The 19,315-nt window shown below is 33.5% G+C and overlaps 2 protein-coding genes across 4 annotated transcripts in view; both read right to left on the bottom strand.

Annotated features, from left to right (window-relative positions):
- Positions 1–3,578: 3,578 nt before the first annotated feature.
- On the bottom strand, positions 3,579–17,999 carry LOC127881091 (uncharacterized). 3 transcript variants are annotated; one of them, XM_052428779.1, is made up of 16 exons: positions 17,879–17,999; positions 17,717–17,751; positions 13,085–13,158; positions 12,294–12,449; positions 11,908–11,969; positions 11,387–11,690; positions 10,624–10,953; positions 10,375–10,455; positions 9,843–9,949; positions 9,342–9,579; positions 8,932–9,213; positions 8,483–8,755; positions 8,062–8,337; positions 7,792–7,887; positions 5,180–5,368; positions 3,579–4,919 (listed from the first exon to the last, which is right to left on the bottom strand). In XM_052428779.1, the coding sequence occupies exons 1-16, from the start codon at positions 17,933–17,935 to the stop codon at positions 4,483–4,485; spliced, it is 2,997 nt and encodes a 998-aa protein (XP_052284739.1). In that variant the 5' UTR covers positions 17,936–17,999; the 3' UTR covers positions 3,579–4,482. The 3 variants fall into 3 exon arrangements, with proteins under 3 accessions (XP_052284739.1, XP_052284741.1, XP_052284740.1); XM_052428781.1 differs by having other exon boundaries at positions 12,294–12,434; XM_052428780.1 differs by having other exon boundaries at positions 12,303–12,449; positions 17,879–17,996.
- Positions 6,056–19,315, bottom strand: part of LOC127881098 (45 kDa calcium-binding protein-like) — an 85,511-nt gene continuing 72,251 nt past the window's right edge. Inside the window, exon 10 of the transcript XR_008049894.1 lies at positions 6,056–6,072. The gene's annotated coding sequence lies outside the window, so the exon portion shown is untranslated. The remainder of the gene's footprint in view (positions 6,073–19,315) is intronic.

Genomic DNA, 19,315 nt, shown 5'->3' with positions numbered 1-19,315 from the left:
GAACATTTTTTAGAGATCACGAGTGAATACGTAAGTGTGTATTTTTAACTTACATGATATAAACTGTACGGTTTTTGCGTTAACTGGTCTTTTAACTTAGGAAACACCTATTAAGGATGCATACAAGAAACATTTTTCATTTCATATATATTAAATTTATAAATATGATATATTAATATATGTACATACATTAGGTAAAATACATAAGACATTCCAGAAACAAACACATATGTATTTCTAAAGAAAAATTCTTCCATCACCATTTGTTCAAAGGACAAAATTGTATTTTGCATACAAATATATGTCATATTTTACCTGATCATGCTGTAAGATTGATTCTCAAACACAGTGATTTTCTCACATTCAAGTAATTCATTTGCAAATATACAGTGGTGAGGCGAACCAAATTATAATTATATTTAAAGTATTATTGAATAAAACAGTATTGGTACACAGGTACTAATTTTAACTTCGGAACAAAATGGAAAACATGTGCGAACCATGATGGAAATAATGAAAAGGTTGAACTAACTATGAAACACAATACATACATCTTTAAGAAGTGTGAGACTGTTAAAGGAACATATATGTAAACATAACGAAGTTCATTTTTAGTTGGATTGTTCTCCATTTTAAACAGTATTTCAGTTGTACCTTAGCACAGTCAGTGACCAAATAAGACTCTCCTTGGTAAGCTGGTTTACCGTTACTGAGTGCACATATTTATGTTTTTAACTGACAACTGCCCTACTTCGATCAGAGGTCACTAGAACGTGGCCTAAGAGAGGATTCCATGACCAATATCCACGCAAGTTATGTGGTCGGGCAGGGAATCGAATAGCAATCGTTGGCTTTGTAATTTGACCGTTTATTCATGCTAGATGAGAACATTTTTAAACGTTTCTAAAAAACAGTGATTATTTATATATATTAATACAAGGATTAGGGACATAAAAACAGACAACCAATTAACAAAATTTAAATATGCAAAATCTTGTAAAAAATAAACACAATAAATTTTTTATATATATATATATATTTATATTAATACAATATGTATGTACACAAAATAAGGCAAAACAAATTTACAAAATTAAAAGATGCAAAATCGTGTAAAAAATAAACACATTAAACAAATGTTATGTGGAGATCAACTTCATAGTATTTTTTCATTCTAAATAATTTTTAATTTAAAAGTACAGTTTACGATTGGACAGCTGCCAGTAAGTATTTACAGTCATTCAAATACTTTTAAGTAACTTTATACACGTGTACATCAACATAACAAGTTATGGTAATTTACCAGGATGGTTGAAAACATGTAGAACAGACATTAAATCCTGTTGTTTTCCAATGAAGCACAAAAGAAGTTATTTTGCATCTCCATTTGTTCAAAGGACAAAAATGTATTATGCATAAAAATATGTCAAGTTTTTGCTATTCATTTTCAAAGTTTGAATCTCAAACACAGTGATTTGCGCAAATGAAAGTAATTCATTTGGAAATATACAGTGGTGAGACAAACAAAATTATAATTATATTTAAAGTATTATTTAATAGAACAGTATTAGTACACAGGTATTGATTTTAACTTTTGAACAAAATGGGAAACATGAACGAACCATGATATCAATACTTACTAAGTTGAACTTACTATGAAACATGATATACTTTTTTGTATATTTAAGACGAAGTGTGTGACTTTTAAAAGGACATATATATACATACAAAAGTACATTTTTAGTTGGATTGTTCTCCATTTTAAACAGTATTTCAGTTGCATCACGGCAGTCAATTGACCTAATAAGACTATCCTGGATCAGCTGATTCACCAGTACTTAGTGCGTATATACTTTTGACTGTAACTGACAACTGCCCTACATGTACTTGAATCAGGGTAGGGGGGACATGTCTTTAGAAAGAGTTCCATCATATTCCATGACCAATAGCAACGCAAGTTATGTGGTCAGGCAGGGAATTGAATCATAACAATAATTTGAAACATAAGTCAAATGTTCATTACAAAATACATAACTAGACAATAAAAACCATGCAAGATGGGAACATTTTGAACGTTTAAAAAAAATGAATATTTATATATATTAATACAAAGAATAGGTACATACAATAAGACACAACAAATTTAAAAAATTAAAATATGAAAAATCTTGTTAAAAATAAACACATTAAACAAATGTGTTGTAGAGATCAACTTCATAGCATTTGTTCATTCTAAATAATTTAAATTTTTAATGGAATAGTTTACTATTGGACATCTGCCAGTTAGTATTGTACAGCCATTCAAATGCATATATAATTTTAAGTTACCTTATACACTTGCATATCAACATGACAACTTATGGTAATTTACCAGGATGGCCAAAGAAAAGTAGAACATACATATTTAAATCCTGTTGCTTTCCAATGAAACACTAAAGAAGTTATCTGTACATAATTTTTTTCCATGAACACATTTTGTTTCCTGCCAAATGCTTCCATTTCCGTTTGTTCAAAGGGCAAACTTGTATTTTTGCATAAAAAATATGTCATGTGTTTGCTGTTCATGCTGTAAGATTGATTTCCAAATACAGTGATTTGCTCACATGGGAGTAATTCATTTGGATATATACAGTGATGAGGAAAACAAAATTAAAATAATTATATTCAACATATTATTAAATAAAGCAGTATTGGTACACAGGGTTTGATTTTAAATTCTGACTTAAATGGGAAACATGAGCGAACCATGATGTAAATAATTACAAAGTTGAAATAACTATGACACATTATATACATATTTATTTTAAGAAGAAGTGTGTGGCAGTTAGAAGGACATATATATATACATACAAAAGTTAATTTTTAGTTGGATTGTTCTCCATTTTAAACAGTATTTCAGCTGTATCTCGGCAGTCAATTGACCTAATAAGACTATCCTCCATGAGCTGGTTTACCAGTAATTAGTGCACATAATTATGCCAATAACTGACAACTGCCCTTGAATCAGAGGGAGGGGGGACAAGGCCTAAGAAAATATTCCATGATCAAAAGTTACGCAAGTTATGTGGTCGGGCAGGGAATAGAATAGGGCTTTGTAGCCCAACGCTCAATCAACTGAACCTGAAACATTCATCAAATGTTAATTACAAAATACATAACAAGACAATACAAAAAAGGGCAAACCAGTATTATCTATGCTAAATGGAAACATTTTAAAACGTTTCTAAAATAAAGTAAATATTCATATATACAAATACAAAGAATAGGTGCACAAAATAAGGCACAAACAAACTTAAATCTGAAAAATCTTGTAAAACATTATCACATTAAATAAATGTTATGTGGAGATCAACTTCATAGTTTTGTTTCATTCTATATAATTTAAATTTTTTATGAACCCCATTGGCCATTACTTTTGCAATATTGAAGATAGCAACATGATATTTGGCATGCATTCGTATCTCATGGAGCTGCACATTTTGAGTGGTAAAGGGTTAAGGTCAAGGTCATCCTTTAAGGTCAAAGGTCAAATATATGGGAGACCTAGTGTTTCACAAACGTATCTTGTTAATACAATTTTGTTCATGCCGAATACTTCCATCTCAATTTCCAAAACATGTATTTTGCATAAAAATATGTCATGATGTAAGATTAATACTCAAACAAAGCGAATTGATTACATGGGCGTAATTCATTTGAATATGTAAAGTGACTTGGCAAAAAGATGTATGTTAAGTATGAATGAATAAAACAGTATCAATACACATATTTTGATATCGACCTCTGAACAAAATGGGAAACATAAGCGAACCATGATATCAAAATTGAAACAGTTGAACTAACTATGACACATGATATACATATACATTTAAGAAGAATTAATAAAATGTATATACAAATACCAATAGTGTAAATATACAAAAAGTACAACTTTAAAAAAATGAATAATTTAATTTACCGATTAATGTATTATGAACAAGTTTATGCATTAATTGATTTAGGCAGAATTCAAGAACGTCGTTTATATTGCGAGACAGGCATTGCGTATCTGTTCTCCGTCTTGTTGGGCTTAAGTTATTGGAGCAAGTCATGAAAGAGAGGCGGGCCAAGGTTATTCCGAAGCTTAATGTTCATATATGGATTCTGATAACAACAAGTAATTAAACAGAGACACAATGATTATCTAACCGACGCCTTAATGACAATATCATGATATAATCTAGTAAGGAACACATACTTTTGAGTTTACAGCCTTAAGTTTATATGGTCATATATACAAAAGAGAGACAAGTCGTTAACGACTTTACCAAAGACTGAACCCGACGAATTACCAAATTACAAGAGAATTAAATTCAGAAGATACATGTTACAACAACATGAACATTAAAATCTTAAAATAATTACATATAGTTCCGCCAAGCCAAAAATGAAGAAACAAACAACAACACTATGTTAACAAGTATAATGTTAAGCAGAAACCGTTTAGATGTAACTTTTTTTCTTGTTTGACATGGTCCTGAATGGTTTTAAAAAGGCCATTGTTAAACTTGAATACATAGAAGACTGACTAATGCTACTGCTTGATGGCCGTATGTTCCGGTTCGGTGTTGTATTTAAATGACGCTCTTCAGGGGACCCAGAGGAGCGACTTGAACATTCTTCTTCATCCAGCAAAGAGTGTCTTCTCTTGTATGCCCTGGTATTTTGATATTGTACAGGTGAGCTGGGTGGCGTTATATCTTCGTATTGTGACGACAGGGGACTGCTTACGTTGGTTGTAGGTGCCTGCGAGCTTACTGTTGTCCTTGTCTCCTCTGATATTCCACATGGCTGCAAGTTTTGGGCGATGGCGGAGTGAGAAATGCCTTCTTGAACATCTGCTACCGGATCTTCAAACTCCTTGTTGTTCTGTTTATCGTCTTAAAATTCAATTGTTTGGATTATATGGTATGCATTTTATATGTGTTTGACTTGGGTTGTCGACGTAAGAACTGCGTTTACCAAAAATAAATGTAACAAAGCAATTGAAAACTTTAAAACAATCTACTGTTTACTTAATAATTGTGCTTTTTCAACCAGAGAATTACATAGTTTATGCACTCTGCACTTAAAGCATACTTTAAGAAGAATTGACACTATTGTAAAAAGTACACATCTGGTAAGTGTGTATACAATGTACCTTCCATATCTGCAGCAATGCTCTCCTGCTGAATAAATGCATGCTGCTGGATGACCCATGCAGATATTCTTGCGTCTTTTACAGGGTCTTTACTCGTATCATTCTCATCATCAGCAGATTCTTCGCAAAATTCGGACATTAGATTATGTAGGTTCAGGTAAACCTCTAACTGCGTTTCGGAATCTTTACCTGTTTAAAACAACATATTATTGATTCACTCCAAACGTTTATTTTTAATTTCTAGTAGATAGGCATAGCGTAAAAACACACCAATTAAGCTGGAGATAGCAACGACATTCCTCCATCTGGTTAATTCAGTCAAAACCATTCACATTATACACATTTATGAAGCATTCACTTTAAATTGCACGAGTATTATACCTTTTTTAATATTACTCAAAGTAAAATGAAAACAAGAGGGCCAAGATGGTCCTAGTTCGCTCACCTGAGAGGAGTCGGTTCATTCAATCTTTACCAAATTCAAACTTGACCGAGATATTGTCCAGACAAACATCCTGGTCAAGTTTCATCATTATTCCATCTGCGAGTCATGATCAATGTACCTATGAAGTTTCATGATCCTAAGCGTAAGCATTCTTGAGTTATCATCCGGAAACCTTTTTTCTAAGTTGAGTCACCGTGACCTTGACAGCCATTGTGTTAATACGTTTTTGGCACTGTGACATTGACCTTTGACCTAGTGACCTGACAATCAATAGGGGTCATCTGCGAGTCATGATCAATACACCTATGAAGTTTCATGAACCTAGGCATAAGCGTTCTAGAGTTATCATCCAGAAACCATTTTACTATTTCAGGTCACCTTGACCTAAACCTTTGATCTAGTGACCTTAAAATCAATAGGGGTCATCTGCGAGTCATGATCAATGTATCTATGAAGTTTCATGATCCTTGGCATAAGCGTTCTTGAGTTATCATCTGGAAACCATTTTACTTTTTCGGATCACCTTGACCTTGACCTTTGACCTAGTGACATGAAAATCAAGAGGGGTCATCTACGAGTCATGATCAATGTACCTATGAAGTTTCATGATCCTAGGCCTAAGCATTCTTGAGTTATCATCCGGAAACCATTTTACTATTTCGGGTCATCATGACCTTGACCTTTGACCTAGTGACCTGAAAATCAATAGGGGTCATCTACGAGTTATGATCAATGTACCTATGAAGTTTCATGATCCTAGGCCTAAGCATTCTTGAGTTATCATCTGAAAACCATTTTACTATTTCGGGTCATCGTGACCTTGACCTTTGACCTAGTGACCTGAAAATCAATAGGGGTTATCTGCGAGTCATGATCAATATATCTATGATGTTTCATGATACTAGGCATAAGCGTTTTTGAGTTATCATCCGGAAACCATTTTACTATTTCGGGTCATCGTGACCTTGACCTTTGACCTAGTGACCTTAAAATCAATAGGGGTCATCTGCGAGTCATGATCAATGTACCTATGAAGTTTCATGATCCTTGGCATAAGCGCTCTTGAGTCATCATCCGGAAACCATCTGGTGGACGGACGGACCGACATGAGCAAAACAATGTACCCCCTCTTCTTCGAAAGGGGTGGGGGCATAATGAGAAAACTTCCCCCACCCAGCAGCCATGTTATTCAACTGACCGGAACCATTTTTTAACTCAACTCTCGTATCTAGGAAACAAATGTTCTGAGCAAATTTCATGAAAATTGGGCCAAAAATGTGACTTCTACTGTGTTCACATGTTTTCACTATATACATATAGAGAAAAATGCCCCGCCCACTGGCGGCCATGTTTTTTCACCGATCCCGACCATTTTCAAACTCGTCAGAAATATCAATAAAACCAATGATTTGACCAACTTTCATGATGATTGGGCAAAAATTGTGACTTCTAGAGTGTTTACAAGGTTTCTCTATAGCCAAATAGGGAAAACTGCCACGATATACATAAAGAGAAAAATTCCCCGACTACTGGCGGCCATGTTTTTCCACCGATCTCGACCATTTTCTAACGCGTCCGAGACATCAATTGAACCAATGTTTTGACCAATTTTCATGATGATTGGGCAAAAATTGTGACTTCTAGAGTGTTTACAAGGTTTCTCTATAGCCAAAAAAGGAAAACTGCCCTGCCCACTGGCGGCCATGTTTTTCAACGGATCGGAACCACTTTTCAACTCAACCAAGATATCATTAAGACAAACATTTTGACAAAGTTACATGAAGATTGGGCATGAAATGTGACTTCTACCGTGTTTACAAGGTTTTTCTTTTTTTGACCTAGTAACCTAGTTTTTGACCCGGCACAACCTAGTTTCGAACTCGGCCGATATTTCATTGGGACAAAGCATCTGACCAAGTTTCATGAAGATGGGACAAGAAATGTAGCCTCTAGAGTCTTAACGAGCAAATGTTAACGGACGGACGGACACACGACGGACAAAGACCGGTCACAAAAGTTCACCTGAGCAATCAGGTAAGCTAAAAAAGACAGCAAATATACAACAGCCATGGTAAGGGTCCGGAAAAATAACTTAAATGATTCTACAAATAAGACAAAGCGCGAACATTTATAATTCATGTTTTATTTATATAATCTGAGAATGTACCGCACGTCTCGTAGTTGATGTCAAACCTTCCTCTAAAGATTACCATCTTTTCTTTAATCGTTGTTTCATGAAGTCTAGCGCATTCTTTGTACGTTTCTGAAATGTAACCGAATATGTCATTGGAAACAAGTTGTAGTTAAGTTAAGTAAAGGAGGCCGCGTTCATAACAGCCGTATAAATAGTTCAAACTCTAATATACAATGGTTGAAATAAAATCCTATTTTTTTATAACAATGGTACAAGTATGTTAGTAAAAAGTATTATACAAACCTGCGCGCTCTTGTATTAATTTCGATATTCCTCCATAGTCAAGCTCATTAAGACCGTTTATAAATCGTCTTATTAAAATATCTGGACCATGAATAATTTTTTCCATTAATGCAAAAGCTCTTCTTTTCCGTGCAGTATGCCGGCAGATGTTTTTAAATTCTTTCCCGCACATATCAGGTTTTATAACGAGATACTTTTTGAACCGAGCAGGTTCTATATTTTCCGTTATGTCATCGAGTGAAGCAACGACTGCTTCTTTCAAGTCCTGTAGTGAACCTGTAGAAACATATTAAACCTGACAACTTTGTCAACACCGAAAATAATTACATGTAAATTTAACAAAGATTGGAAAATTAACAAACATATTGTGTTCTTGAAAAATAATAATAATTATTCATAATATATCTTAGGTCAACAATACCTATGCTAGATGTTAGCAACTTGGTCAAGTAAAACATCTGTTGCTTCTCGAGTTCTTGTTGGAATATCTTCTCTGACTTAGTCTTAAGAATGAACGTCACCAATGCCTTGCTACGTTTGAGTCTTGGTATTTCTGTCCTCATTACTGTATCTACAATATCATCGGAGTTAGGGATTTCACGTAGCATATCCACGAACTTTCTTGGTTCGATTTCATCCACAAGTTGATGTCTATGCTGTTTAATATCGTCAGCAGTTATCTCCGGTGTTGTTTCTAAAACAAAAGAAATTAACAACAATAACCATATAGGGAATTTTTAGATCTTCTTACACAACTTATTATTTCTGTTTTAAGATGAAGACAATTTAAGAAAACGTTGTTTTTCAATTAAATCAAAATAACACATTTGTGTTGACAAAAGAGACCAGTTTTCCTCTTATCTGTCTTACTAGTTTCAGCTCTAGCAGTGATCATTTCTAGTAGTTCTATCTGATCAGTACTTCGTAGTAGTTTTTCCAATAAACAAACTAGACTGTCTTCGCCGTTGATAATCAGTCGTAGAAATGCATCTACGTCATTCTTAGAGTCCAACCATTTCTTCTGTTCCCTATCATCCACCAGAAGTGATTGACATATTTGTTCAACTATTTCTCCAACTTTAGCGATTCTTTTTTCTATCAATGAGAAGTGTTTTACAACATCTTCTTTCTTGAGTTTGCATAAACATCTCGCTAAAAAATAAAATATTCTCATAAGTGCTCAAATACAATAAGTTTTATAATGTGTTTTTTACTTCAGAATTCACGAATCTAATACAATTTACATTTAAGATGTTCAGGATAATTTTGACTGTTTTTACCTTCTCCTTTTTGTGGCGGATATATTAACACTTTAAAGTCAATCTGCTTAATTGTCTCTTCTCTCATTTTTTTTAAATGTTCTTGTGTAATTATTGTTTTTAATATCTTTTTAATATACAAAAGGGAATGTTCTGATCTTCTAATCAAATTCAGATGTGACTGCTCAGTCAAACATTTCAGTTTGATTTTAATCGACGAGAAAGAGACACCTTCAACGTCATAGCCGATTTCCATGGCCTGAAAGATATAGTTAGATCTCATATGAACAATGCGATATACTCTTACCGGTTGTTGGTACCCTTCCAACTTAAAGACATATCATTACTAGATTGCAAGTACAGTGTATGACATAATCAAACTAAAAATAAAATAACAAATATTCAGAAGTATGGAAGTAATGGAATTATGATTGACTTATACAATATTTTGATGGACGGATCGATTGGTTAAGATATTAAGAGGCTGTTGGTAGAATTAACAACTAAAAAATGAATATTTACCTTTGGACTAAGGTCACTCTGAGCTCCGGAAGATTCGTAATCATCGACGATCATCCTCTCTACCTCCTTAGAACCAAGATTAAAGTGGATTTCCGTCAAAGAGTGACCTAAAATTGTGATAAAAATCAATAGAGTTGCTGTGCTTATTAAGAAGTTGATAAGGTCCTCCCGCACAAGATACTGCATTTTTGTGAGGACCTAAAGTGCTCTCAAGAAATCGTTTCTTATGAACTACTACAATGAAGAAAGTTTGTCAACCTCTTAATACTAGCGTCAAATTTCCAGCTATATATTTTTTACTGATAGATTCTCAATGTGTGTGTGGTCTTGGGCTGTGTGTACGCGAGGGGTGAGGGAACCGGAGTACCCGTAGGGAACCTTACATTTGCGGTATAATGACCACCTACCAAACATGTGCAAGGATGTGGGACTAAACCCGGGTCGCCGTTGTGAGAACTGGCCTAACTGGACAGTGCGATATACATGTTATCAGTTACCAACATTCAAATAAAAACAACTGATAATCTTTTACCTGTATTGGAAATGTCATTTGTGGTGCTGGAAAATGGATCTGTTAGTTGTAGATCCATTTCTTCCGGTGATAAAGGGTGGTCTAAAATAATAAATTGCTTATGAATCACTGTTAATGTTTGCCATATTTCTGTCACTACTTGATTCATTTCCTCACATGTTGAGTTCGAAATAAACGCATATAAATAAATTGAAAGATTAAACATTTATTTGATGTTTGCATTAATATACTCTTCAAATTTCTGTTTACCTGATATTGTATCATTTCCTTCCTTAAGAAGCTGCTTTCCAATTACAGTGTAAGTGGAGTTTTTAAGAACTTGGCAAAAATGCCAGAAAGCCACTATAGGCTTATCCAAAATATATTTGCACAAACAAGTCATTTTATCCTTTTTGTAGTCTATTGTAAGGATGTTCTCGTGCTCATCAAATTCTAAAACCCTTCGTTCGAGAAGACTGTCAATAACTGATAGAGGATCAATTTCCTCTTTCAGCAGAGCCCAATTACTTGTGATAACGCGCCTTACGTCTTTCTCTGTCAATTGTTTTATTACTTTTTTTGGAAGCTTCACATCATCGGCTGAAATAGACAACATTTCGTCATGAATGTTAAGGGCTTTGCGAAAACTGTTTGATTGTTCTAGTTGGTATCACAAATTAATACCTACAAGTGCATAACAACGTTCTTTGTGTCAGTCATTTCATTCAATACACAGTTTTAAAAACGGTTCAATTATTTGAAAGGATGACTTTTAATTGCTGGAAATAAAAGAGGTTAATGAATATAATTTATAAAACAAAAGAAGTCAACGTATTGTTAAGCAAACAATGGACCATTGTAGTATGTAGTATAAAATATAACATGTAGTATGTCTCTTAAAATGTTAAAATGTTCGTGAGACTCCGATAACACTTGAGTAAAAGTGTTTGAGTTCAGCGATACTACGTACGTATATACTCTCGTATATACAAAGCATACAAATAGAGCAAAGAATCTTAACGGAAATACTTACGTATGTCATCGTCAAAGTCCTTGAAAAGATGTTCTTGACCAGTTTTTTCAAACGCTTCTAATACTTTCTTTGTAGTATTTACATCGTTTATCACCTTTGATTTTACTATTGCTTTTATTAAAATATCAACTTGTTGACGTCGTCTGTTTACTTCATTGATATATTCATTGTCTCCGACAGAAATTACACCATCCTCAAGCAGATAATCTGCGATTTCCTTTGGATTTACCTCATCTTTGAGGCGAATGAAATTGCGTTGCAGAAACTTTTTTAAATGAGAGGGTCCAAACTTGCATAAAATTCTCTAAAAATACAAAAATACGTGTATATCAAACATTAATATTTCATCAAACAGAAACTACAAATAGTGCGTTTAAAAAATAAAAAGTAATGGCGAGACTAATAAATTTATATTTTTATATAATTAATAAGAACAAAAACGCGTACTTTAATGTTTATATAAATACTGATACAAAGTTGTCTATGATCTCTTCTTTTAAAACATATAAGCATAAAAATACCTTCTTCACTTTACATGTCGAATTAGGGGCCAGATTAACCGCCAAAGGTGTTCCACATTCACCTGTAGTTATAACTCATAATATACCTGTAATTACTTTATGTACGTGTACATGCGAATTGATGTGTTTTTTTATATCTACAAATATAACCGAGGACGCGTTTTCCGCGTCAGATTGTTATCGCATTTAAACAGCGCAATAAAACAAAACGTTAACAAAGTAATATATGCTGTTAGTAAAACCCGTTAAATATAAACTCGTTGAAGCAGGGAACTTCAATTTATTCCCGGCCAATATATACACATTTTTAATTACAATAAATACAAATACGTATATCTTTAAAGTGTACAGAACTTTTTTTAAACGACAAATACTATATTACAAACATGTCAAACCTGAAGTGCTAGATGCATTTGACGCAGGAAGCTTTGTCGAAGATGTCGCGACACTTCCATAACCAGAATCGGTGTAAGCCGGAGTTTGGATTTTTAAATCCGGTGTAGCTGGGTTGTCATTTGTAGCCGACGCTTTATAAGGAGAATCTGATTTTAAAACAAACTAATTGGCAGCGTAGGGTTTATGACAAATGGATAAATCTGTTCTAGATCAAAATAAGTGGCTATATCTGATTTCGTGAAATGGTCTCTTTTGGAATGAGTTTATGTTGTTGATATTTATCCTTTCGGTATCAAGGAATTACTTGTTGAATGTAACATGTACTAGGGTAATATGTCGGTATCATTATAACATTACGTGTGCCGCATTACAAATACAGTCGTGTATTCGTGTAAAGTAACAGACACTACATAATGAAATAGTACAAAACATGTGATAGTATATGATCCGATAATGACTTAATGTTACATATAACAATCATTTCAGTAGAGTCTATAAATTTCCTCCGATTGAGGCTACAATCACATCGACAGATTTAATTTCCTCCGATTGAGGCTACAATCACATCGACAGTATACCTGTCATCTGATTGAGGCTAAATCACATCGACAGTACATATCCTGTATATTGCTACATGTCATGATTTGATTAAGCTTTGCTTAAAGTAACGATGGCTCGTTTTAAGATGTTAGTTGTTGATAGAATTGACCATTTATGTAACATTTTATCATTAATTATTTTTTGTTTTATCCCTCTTTTGACGATTTAAAGTCGAAATTACCACACGTCGTATAACTGGAATTTCCGTCAGTTTTCAAAGATTTGCTTTGGCGGCATTCTTCTTCGTCATCTTCGCTGAAAAACAGGCATAAAATGTCGATACAAATAGTTCTGTGTGTTTAAACATATTGAACAAAAAAAATAATATAACACTGACCTATGTAGCACATAATAAAATGCTTTTGCTTATTAATCACTTAACGTTTTTAATGAAATGTATTCATGCAAAACTGTATCTTAGTTTTAACTGACATTTTACGCATTTACTTATACAACGGTACATATTTTATTTGATACACATGTATTTTAAAACTTGGATACACATGTATTAGTGTTCTGTTTTGCTATATTAAACACCGTGTGGTTCTAGAATATTAAGCATGTTAAAATAAATCAAGAAACACGACAACACAACGAAACCAGGTTTTTCGTCATTATAGGTATTAATTTGAACAAGTGTGCAAAACCAAAATATGTTTGCATGTCAGCAACCTTGAGCTCCTTTAGTAACAGTTTATTTCAGTACACGAAATTTCAGTGAAAAACTTCAATCTGAATGCAAGTTATTTAGCGGAAAACAGTTTTATTTTTATTTATTACACAGAACTTGACTGTGAACCTACTTGTCACAAATGCAATTTATAAGTTTTTAACGCCTTGAAAGAAGATACATTGAAAGCAAAGATATATCCTTGTTTCTGTCTAAATCCACAGCATGGCTAGCGTATCATCTTTGTAATTGCTATACGATTTCATTCCTTAAAGTCCACTCATTTTGAGATTATGACATCAAATGTATAACAATGTGGGTTATGTTACTGTATGGACCATATTAATTCGTGTATCAATCACACTTTAAATAAATAATATATTATAAAGCTCGTGTCTCGAAACCCGATATTTAAGCGGTTTCTAGCTAAATACATGTGCGTAAAGCGTTGCCCGATATTACTCGATAAACTTTTCTCATGCGTATCAGGAGAAACACTTTACAGCAGTGATTTTGAACATATTTCCATCCCTGATCAGCCTATAAATCCGTGGTAAGCGGGTTCGAATTTTAGAATCAGCAGGATGTGTGAGATTTGGTCTTTAAGCTATATCTTCTAAGGTAAGCATAATCTTACATGTAGTCTAATTGATCAGTTATCTGTTATGTGCATGAGTTTTAAATACAGATATAAAAAAGCATACCCAGATTAGTGCACAAGTAGGTTAAATTACCGTCGTTATGTCACGGAAACACTGTTGACAACGGCAAAAAGTCACAATAAGGAAAGCGATTTATTATTATATTAACTTATATTCGAATACTATGAAGTATGTGTTTAACAGCTAACGTGACATTATTGCAGTTATCAAATTGAAGTTATAAAAACGTACGGTAGATTCATAAAATATACAGACACATATTTATTTAACGATTGCATTGGGCTTTTTATTTAGTACATCTTCAATGATTGTTTTGGTTAAAGAAAATATGGTTCGAAATAATTTGACACATTTAACATGTTTTCGATGAATTTCGACCGAGAAATCTTTAATGGATAAATTAGCTTTTGATTTAGGAGAAACATGCATGCGAAAGAACAAATTTATATAATTCATATTTTTTTATCGATTTATTAAATTAATGCTAGTTTCTAGTTGTTCGTTTGCGAAAAGCTGGTGTTAATACCATGTTGTCAGAACCGTAGCTAGAGACCACTACGATTCAATGAACAAAGAAGAACTGCTGAATAAAAGTATGTCATGGATTTCAGTTCTGCAACAACATTAATTCACAAATTAACATACAATGTTAAAGGGGCCGTCCAACAGATTTTGGCATGTATTGAAGCTTGTCATTAAATGCTTTATATTAATAAATTTAAACATTTGAACTAAAAATCTCCAGTAAAAAAAAAACAAGAATACAATTTAAAAAAGGAAAAAAAGCAACCCTCAACAGGGCTCGAACCACTGACCCCTGGAGTCCTGGAGTAAAAAGTCTTCCGCCTAGACCACTCGACCGTCCATGCGCTTGCTTAAAGCGAATGTATTGTTTACCTTTATAAGCAATCCTCGTAGTATCCCAAAATAAAACGACAACAACAGAACTTTCCAAATTATTCAATCGTTTTGCGTCGCACGACGCATTATGATTTTCAGGTTTTCAAATCATCAAAAGATGCATATAATACATATTTATCAGCATGTTAATTCCATTTCCTCAAAAATATCATAACTAAAAAGAAAATTTGCGAATCTGAAACACCTTTTTTTAATTTTGTCAATTTACCAACACGTGAAATCAGTTAGACGGCCCCTTTAACAATATGTTTTATGGACTAACAACAAAATAGCAAAACAAAAAAGTTACGGTAAAAATGGTCTTACTGATAACATCGATGGGTTGGTTAACAGTGCACACACATCTCGACATCTGCCTGTCGACACACTCTCAATAAAATAATATGTAATCATAATGTAAAATATTAAAATGTGTGTTGTGCATATTTTTAACTTGCGATTTAAAAAGCAAAAACTTTACTTTGAAAATGAGCTGTGCAATAGATAACCATGTTAATGCCTTAAGCGCTTTGATTAGTTCATGACTTAAACCCAACCTTGTCATATTCTGCTTGCGTAATCTAAGGCTATTTTTAGAAGGCTATTTTTAAACGAGGAAAATCCAGTACTTATATATAGCAGAAACTTTATGAGAGATTTGAAAAAAAAAGGAAAATGACTTAGTGGCATATTTTTGTGTGTTGAAACAACTTATTTAATTGATCGAGGAAGAGGTAACAAAACAATATAAAAAAAAACAATAACACCAGCTACTATCCCTTATTCTCATAGCATATGCCCTTCTCTTGTATCATGAGTTGAACGAAAACTCATAAATACGAATAAAACATTTTATGTTTGTGTAATTTTAGAAGTTTTAATTTATTTGCTGTTTATTAATGACTATTACGATGACCGTTTTCATGATTTCCGGTTTTTATTGGAAAATATGTCATGTTTAACCCAGGCTGATGTTATGATTATTTAAATAACGTAACACATAAAGGTTAATCAAATGTGTTATAAGTCGCTTATTTGTGACAAAAAGTAAACTATTTTAAGAATCACATGAACGAATGTTTCGTATTTCCATTAAGGAACTTTTTATAGAGTAAGCACATTCGCATATTAACAAACCTATAGGGTCGATATTATGAGAAACATGTATGTAAATGATAGAGATTACTACAGGGAGCTTAGTATCGCTGGTAAAACACAACAACTTGTTGTTGGTGTTATACAACAAAATGTTTAATATTCGGGTATGTGGTGCAAGATGATAAAGAACATATTTAAGAGTAACCTTACCTTTTATATATCTGAAATACATTTTCCTTTAAATAATTTTTTTTTTAATGGAAACGCTCCTTAATCTTCTACATTCATTTTTACGAAAACAAAATACCAACATACTCGTTACATCATGAGTTAAAGGACACACACTGCAGAATATATTGTTGTATAATAGTGATTAAACATCATTTTAATAATTACACTATTCCAAAAGTCTTACCTTCAAGAAATGTGTGCCTGATCTTTATGTTAAGAGGTGAAACAAGTTACAAGTTTAAAGACATGAACATGATTCAATGCATACATAAATCAATTAATATGAAATATGCTTGACATTTTCATAGGAGAAGCCACTCTCTCTTGTAGGTGATACTTAACCCCACACAAAATTACATTATTATTGTGCTGCTCAAAAGAATCATACTGTCATTGTATACCTTGCGTTTTGAGAATGCCTTATTGGGATGTTATACATATGCATTATAGCATATGCATGTATATATAGCCCCATTGGAGAAAAAGGTACAATGTGCCTTCTAACTTCAATGTCACATGGTACCTTTTTGCACCAAGGGGGCGATATTTTATAACATGAACCATTTATGACGTCGGACTGATACTGTGAAATAAATTTGCGATGTGTTAACGTTAGATTTTGATAATATCAATTCAGGGCTTTTCATCAGAAAATTGGGAAGAGGCCAAAGCCTTTCAAATTGGGAATTTCATGCGCGATAACTGCTCATTTTGGGAAGACCGTGTTTTTAAAAGTTTTTTAAACAGGGTCTTTTTCATTGTGCAGAAGTATTAAAAGACACATTGTTGTGCATTCTTAATCATATTAGAGCTCATTGCTTTCAATTTGGGAGATGCCCAATATGTCTAAGTAAAAAAAGAAATTATTTTGTTTTACAATTTGGGAAATTCCTCTATCAATTATGGGAATAAATGACCTTATTTTCAATTGGGAAGGGGCCGAATTTCGGCCCCTGTTATATAAAGGTGAAAAGCCCTGCAATTTAAATGTGAGAAATTAAACAACGAGTTCGGTGAAATTATACATGTTCCAATTTAAACAAACTTGTTACATCAATATTATTGCTATTTATCTATTCAAACACGTCATGGGGCAAAATATTTACACAATGAATTAATATTGGCCAATCTCTCCTTTACTCGTGTTATAGGTAACTGAGCACACACCTTGAATGTTAACAAAACTTTGTCATAAATTTCACATCAACAGCGAATGCGGAAACGACTGTCTTAAAAGAAGCCCTTAACGTACCTCTTATGTCTTTTGTGTTTCACCCGGACCTCTGCCTGAAAGCATTTAGGTTCAAATAACTTCATTTGTATTTCTGTTTCATGCATATTCCAAAACATGGTTATTTAATTAAAACTGATCTGCTTTATACTTTAAAAAAAGTCTGCAATTCGAAGTTCTTACCGCCATCTTTTTTTCACCACTAATCTTCTTGTTGACGCCGTCTTGACCCAATAACATAAATTATGAAATGGGATCCCCCAGAAAAAAACAATGTATCAATCAATCTTCGAAAATTATCGATTCTTTTTTTCATAAATCATCAATAAACAAAGTGGTTACTCGCATTTTTGTAAATGACATAAGATGATATAAGATATAATTTATTTATTGATATACTTTATGTATCTGATATAATTTTTTTAAAACAACAACCGGGATTCCACTTTGGAAAATCCAGTTTGTATATAATAATAATATAGGGGAAGCAACTGGCGTGTTTACAAAAAACGAAACGTAATTAAAGGGACCTGTTCACGGATTGGTAAATTGACAAAATTGAATAAAATAAAAGAGTTGCAAATGTTCGTTGTAGTTAAGTTATTTGCGAGGAAACACTAGTACTGAACAATGTCCATGCTCTAACATATCCAAAATAGTACTGCTTTCACGATTAAAAAACCTGGAAATAATAAATTCTGACAGTGTGTATTTCAAAGTTTATGAGGTCCTTCCGGGCCAGAGGCTGCATAATGTGAAGACCCGGACTACACTTGTAGCATTCGCTATTTCAGCAGCGGGAACCAGGCTCTGCGAGGTGAGAACCAGACTGGATGAGTTTCTGGTGGGTGATTAATCCTACTTGCGGCTTCGGCGCGTTTTCCCGCGGTCTCTCGTCGTAGTTGAATCAGCTAGTGAGTGCAGCCATTTTTGCTGCAGAGTTTTTCCAGCTCTTTTCAGCCCTTATAACACTCGTAAGTCCCCTATACGGTGGTAAACGGTCGCCCAATTAAGTAACCATTCGACCATAATGGCGCTGCGAGTACTTTCTTTTTAATTGTTGTAGAATTCACAGTGGAAAAATGGGGATGTTGCCCCGGTGGATTTGAATTGAAATCTGCATAAAAAAGAAAGGTGGTTCTTGCCTGAGCTGAATGTGGTTGGTGTAATGGTTTAGGTCCGAGGTATATTCTATGAATATCACTGGTGTATTTCATCAGGGCGACTTTAGAGCTGTTAAGAGCCAGTGTGGAGTAAATTCGAGGGTGGAAGACTTTGAAAAATTTCTCAAGCTATTTTTAGAAAAAGAAATAGTTGACATTTATTTTGTATTTGTACCTTTTAGTCATGAGTTTGTATTTTTACGTCTGACCGGGCGTAATTCCCCTTGCAAAGCGATTTTTCTCCAGAAATATTAGACAATATTGATTGTAAATAAATGGCCACAATATTTCAACTTGCATAAAATGCTATATGCAAATTTAAGATTTTTAACAGTGCAGTGTTAACACTGTTATACTACACTTTGAGGAAAACCCCATCTTGTAAATGACAAGGTCCGTGCAGAATTATATAGTGATTTTTTTCATTTAATTGGTGTTTAACCGGGTTGGTTGACAT

Source organism: Dreissena polymorpha, chromosome 5, assembly GCF_020536995.1.
Source record: "Dreissena polymorpha isolate Duluth1 chromosome 5, UMN_Dpol_1.0, whole genome shotgun sequence".
In the NCBI taxonomy this organism is placed as follows: domain Eukaryota; kingdom Metazoa; phylum Mollusca; class Bivalvia; order Myida; family Dreissenidae; genus Dreissena; species Dreissena polymorpha.
The sequence above is the reverse complement of the archived record's forward strand: the minus strand, read 5'-3'. Positions and strand labels throughout refer to the sequence as shown.

What these genes read in the sequence shown, in the direction of transcription:
- LOC127881091 (XM_052428779.1), bottom strand. Translation starts at nt 17,935, where the DNA reads ATGTTATTGGGTCAAGACGGCGTCAACAAGAAGATTAGTGGTGAAAAA. An exon ending in CGACATGTAAAGTGAAGAAG is followed by an intron (nt 11,691 to 11,907) that starts GTATTTTTATGC and finishes TTGTATTTTTAG; the next exon opens with AGAATTTTATGCAAGTTTGG. An exon ending in CATTGCTGCAGATATGGAAG is followed by an intron (nt 4,920 to 5,179) that starts GTACATTGTATA and finishes TTGAATTTTAAG; the next exon opens with ACGATAAACAGAACAACAAG.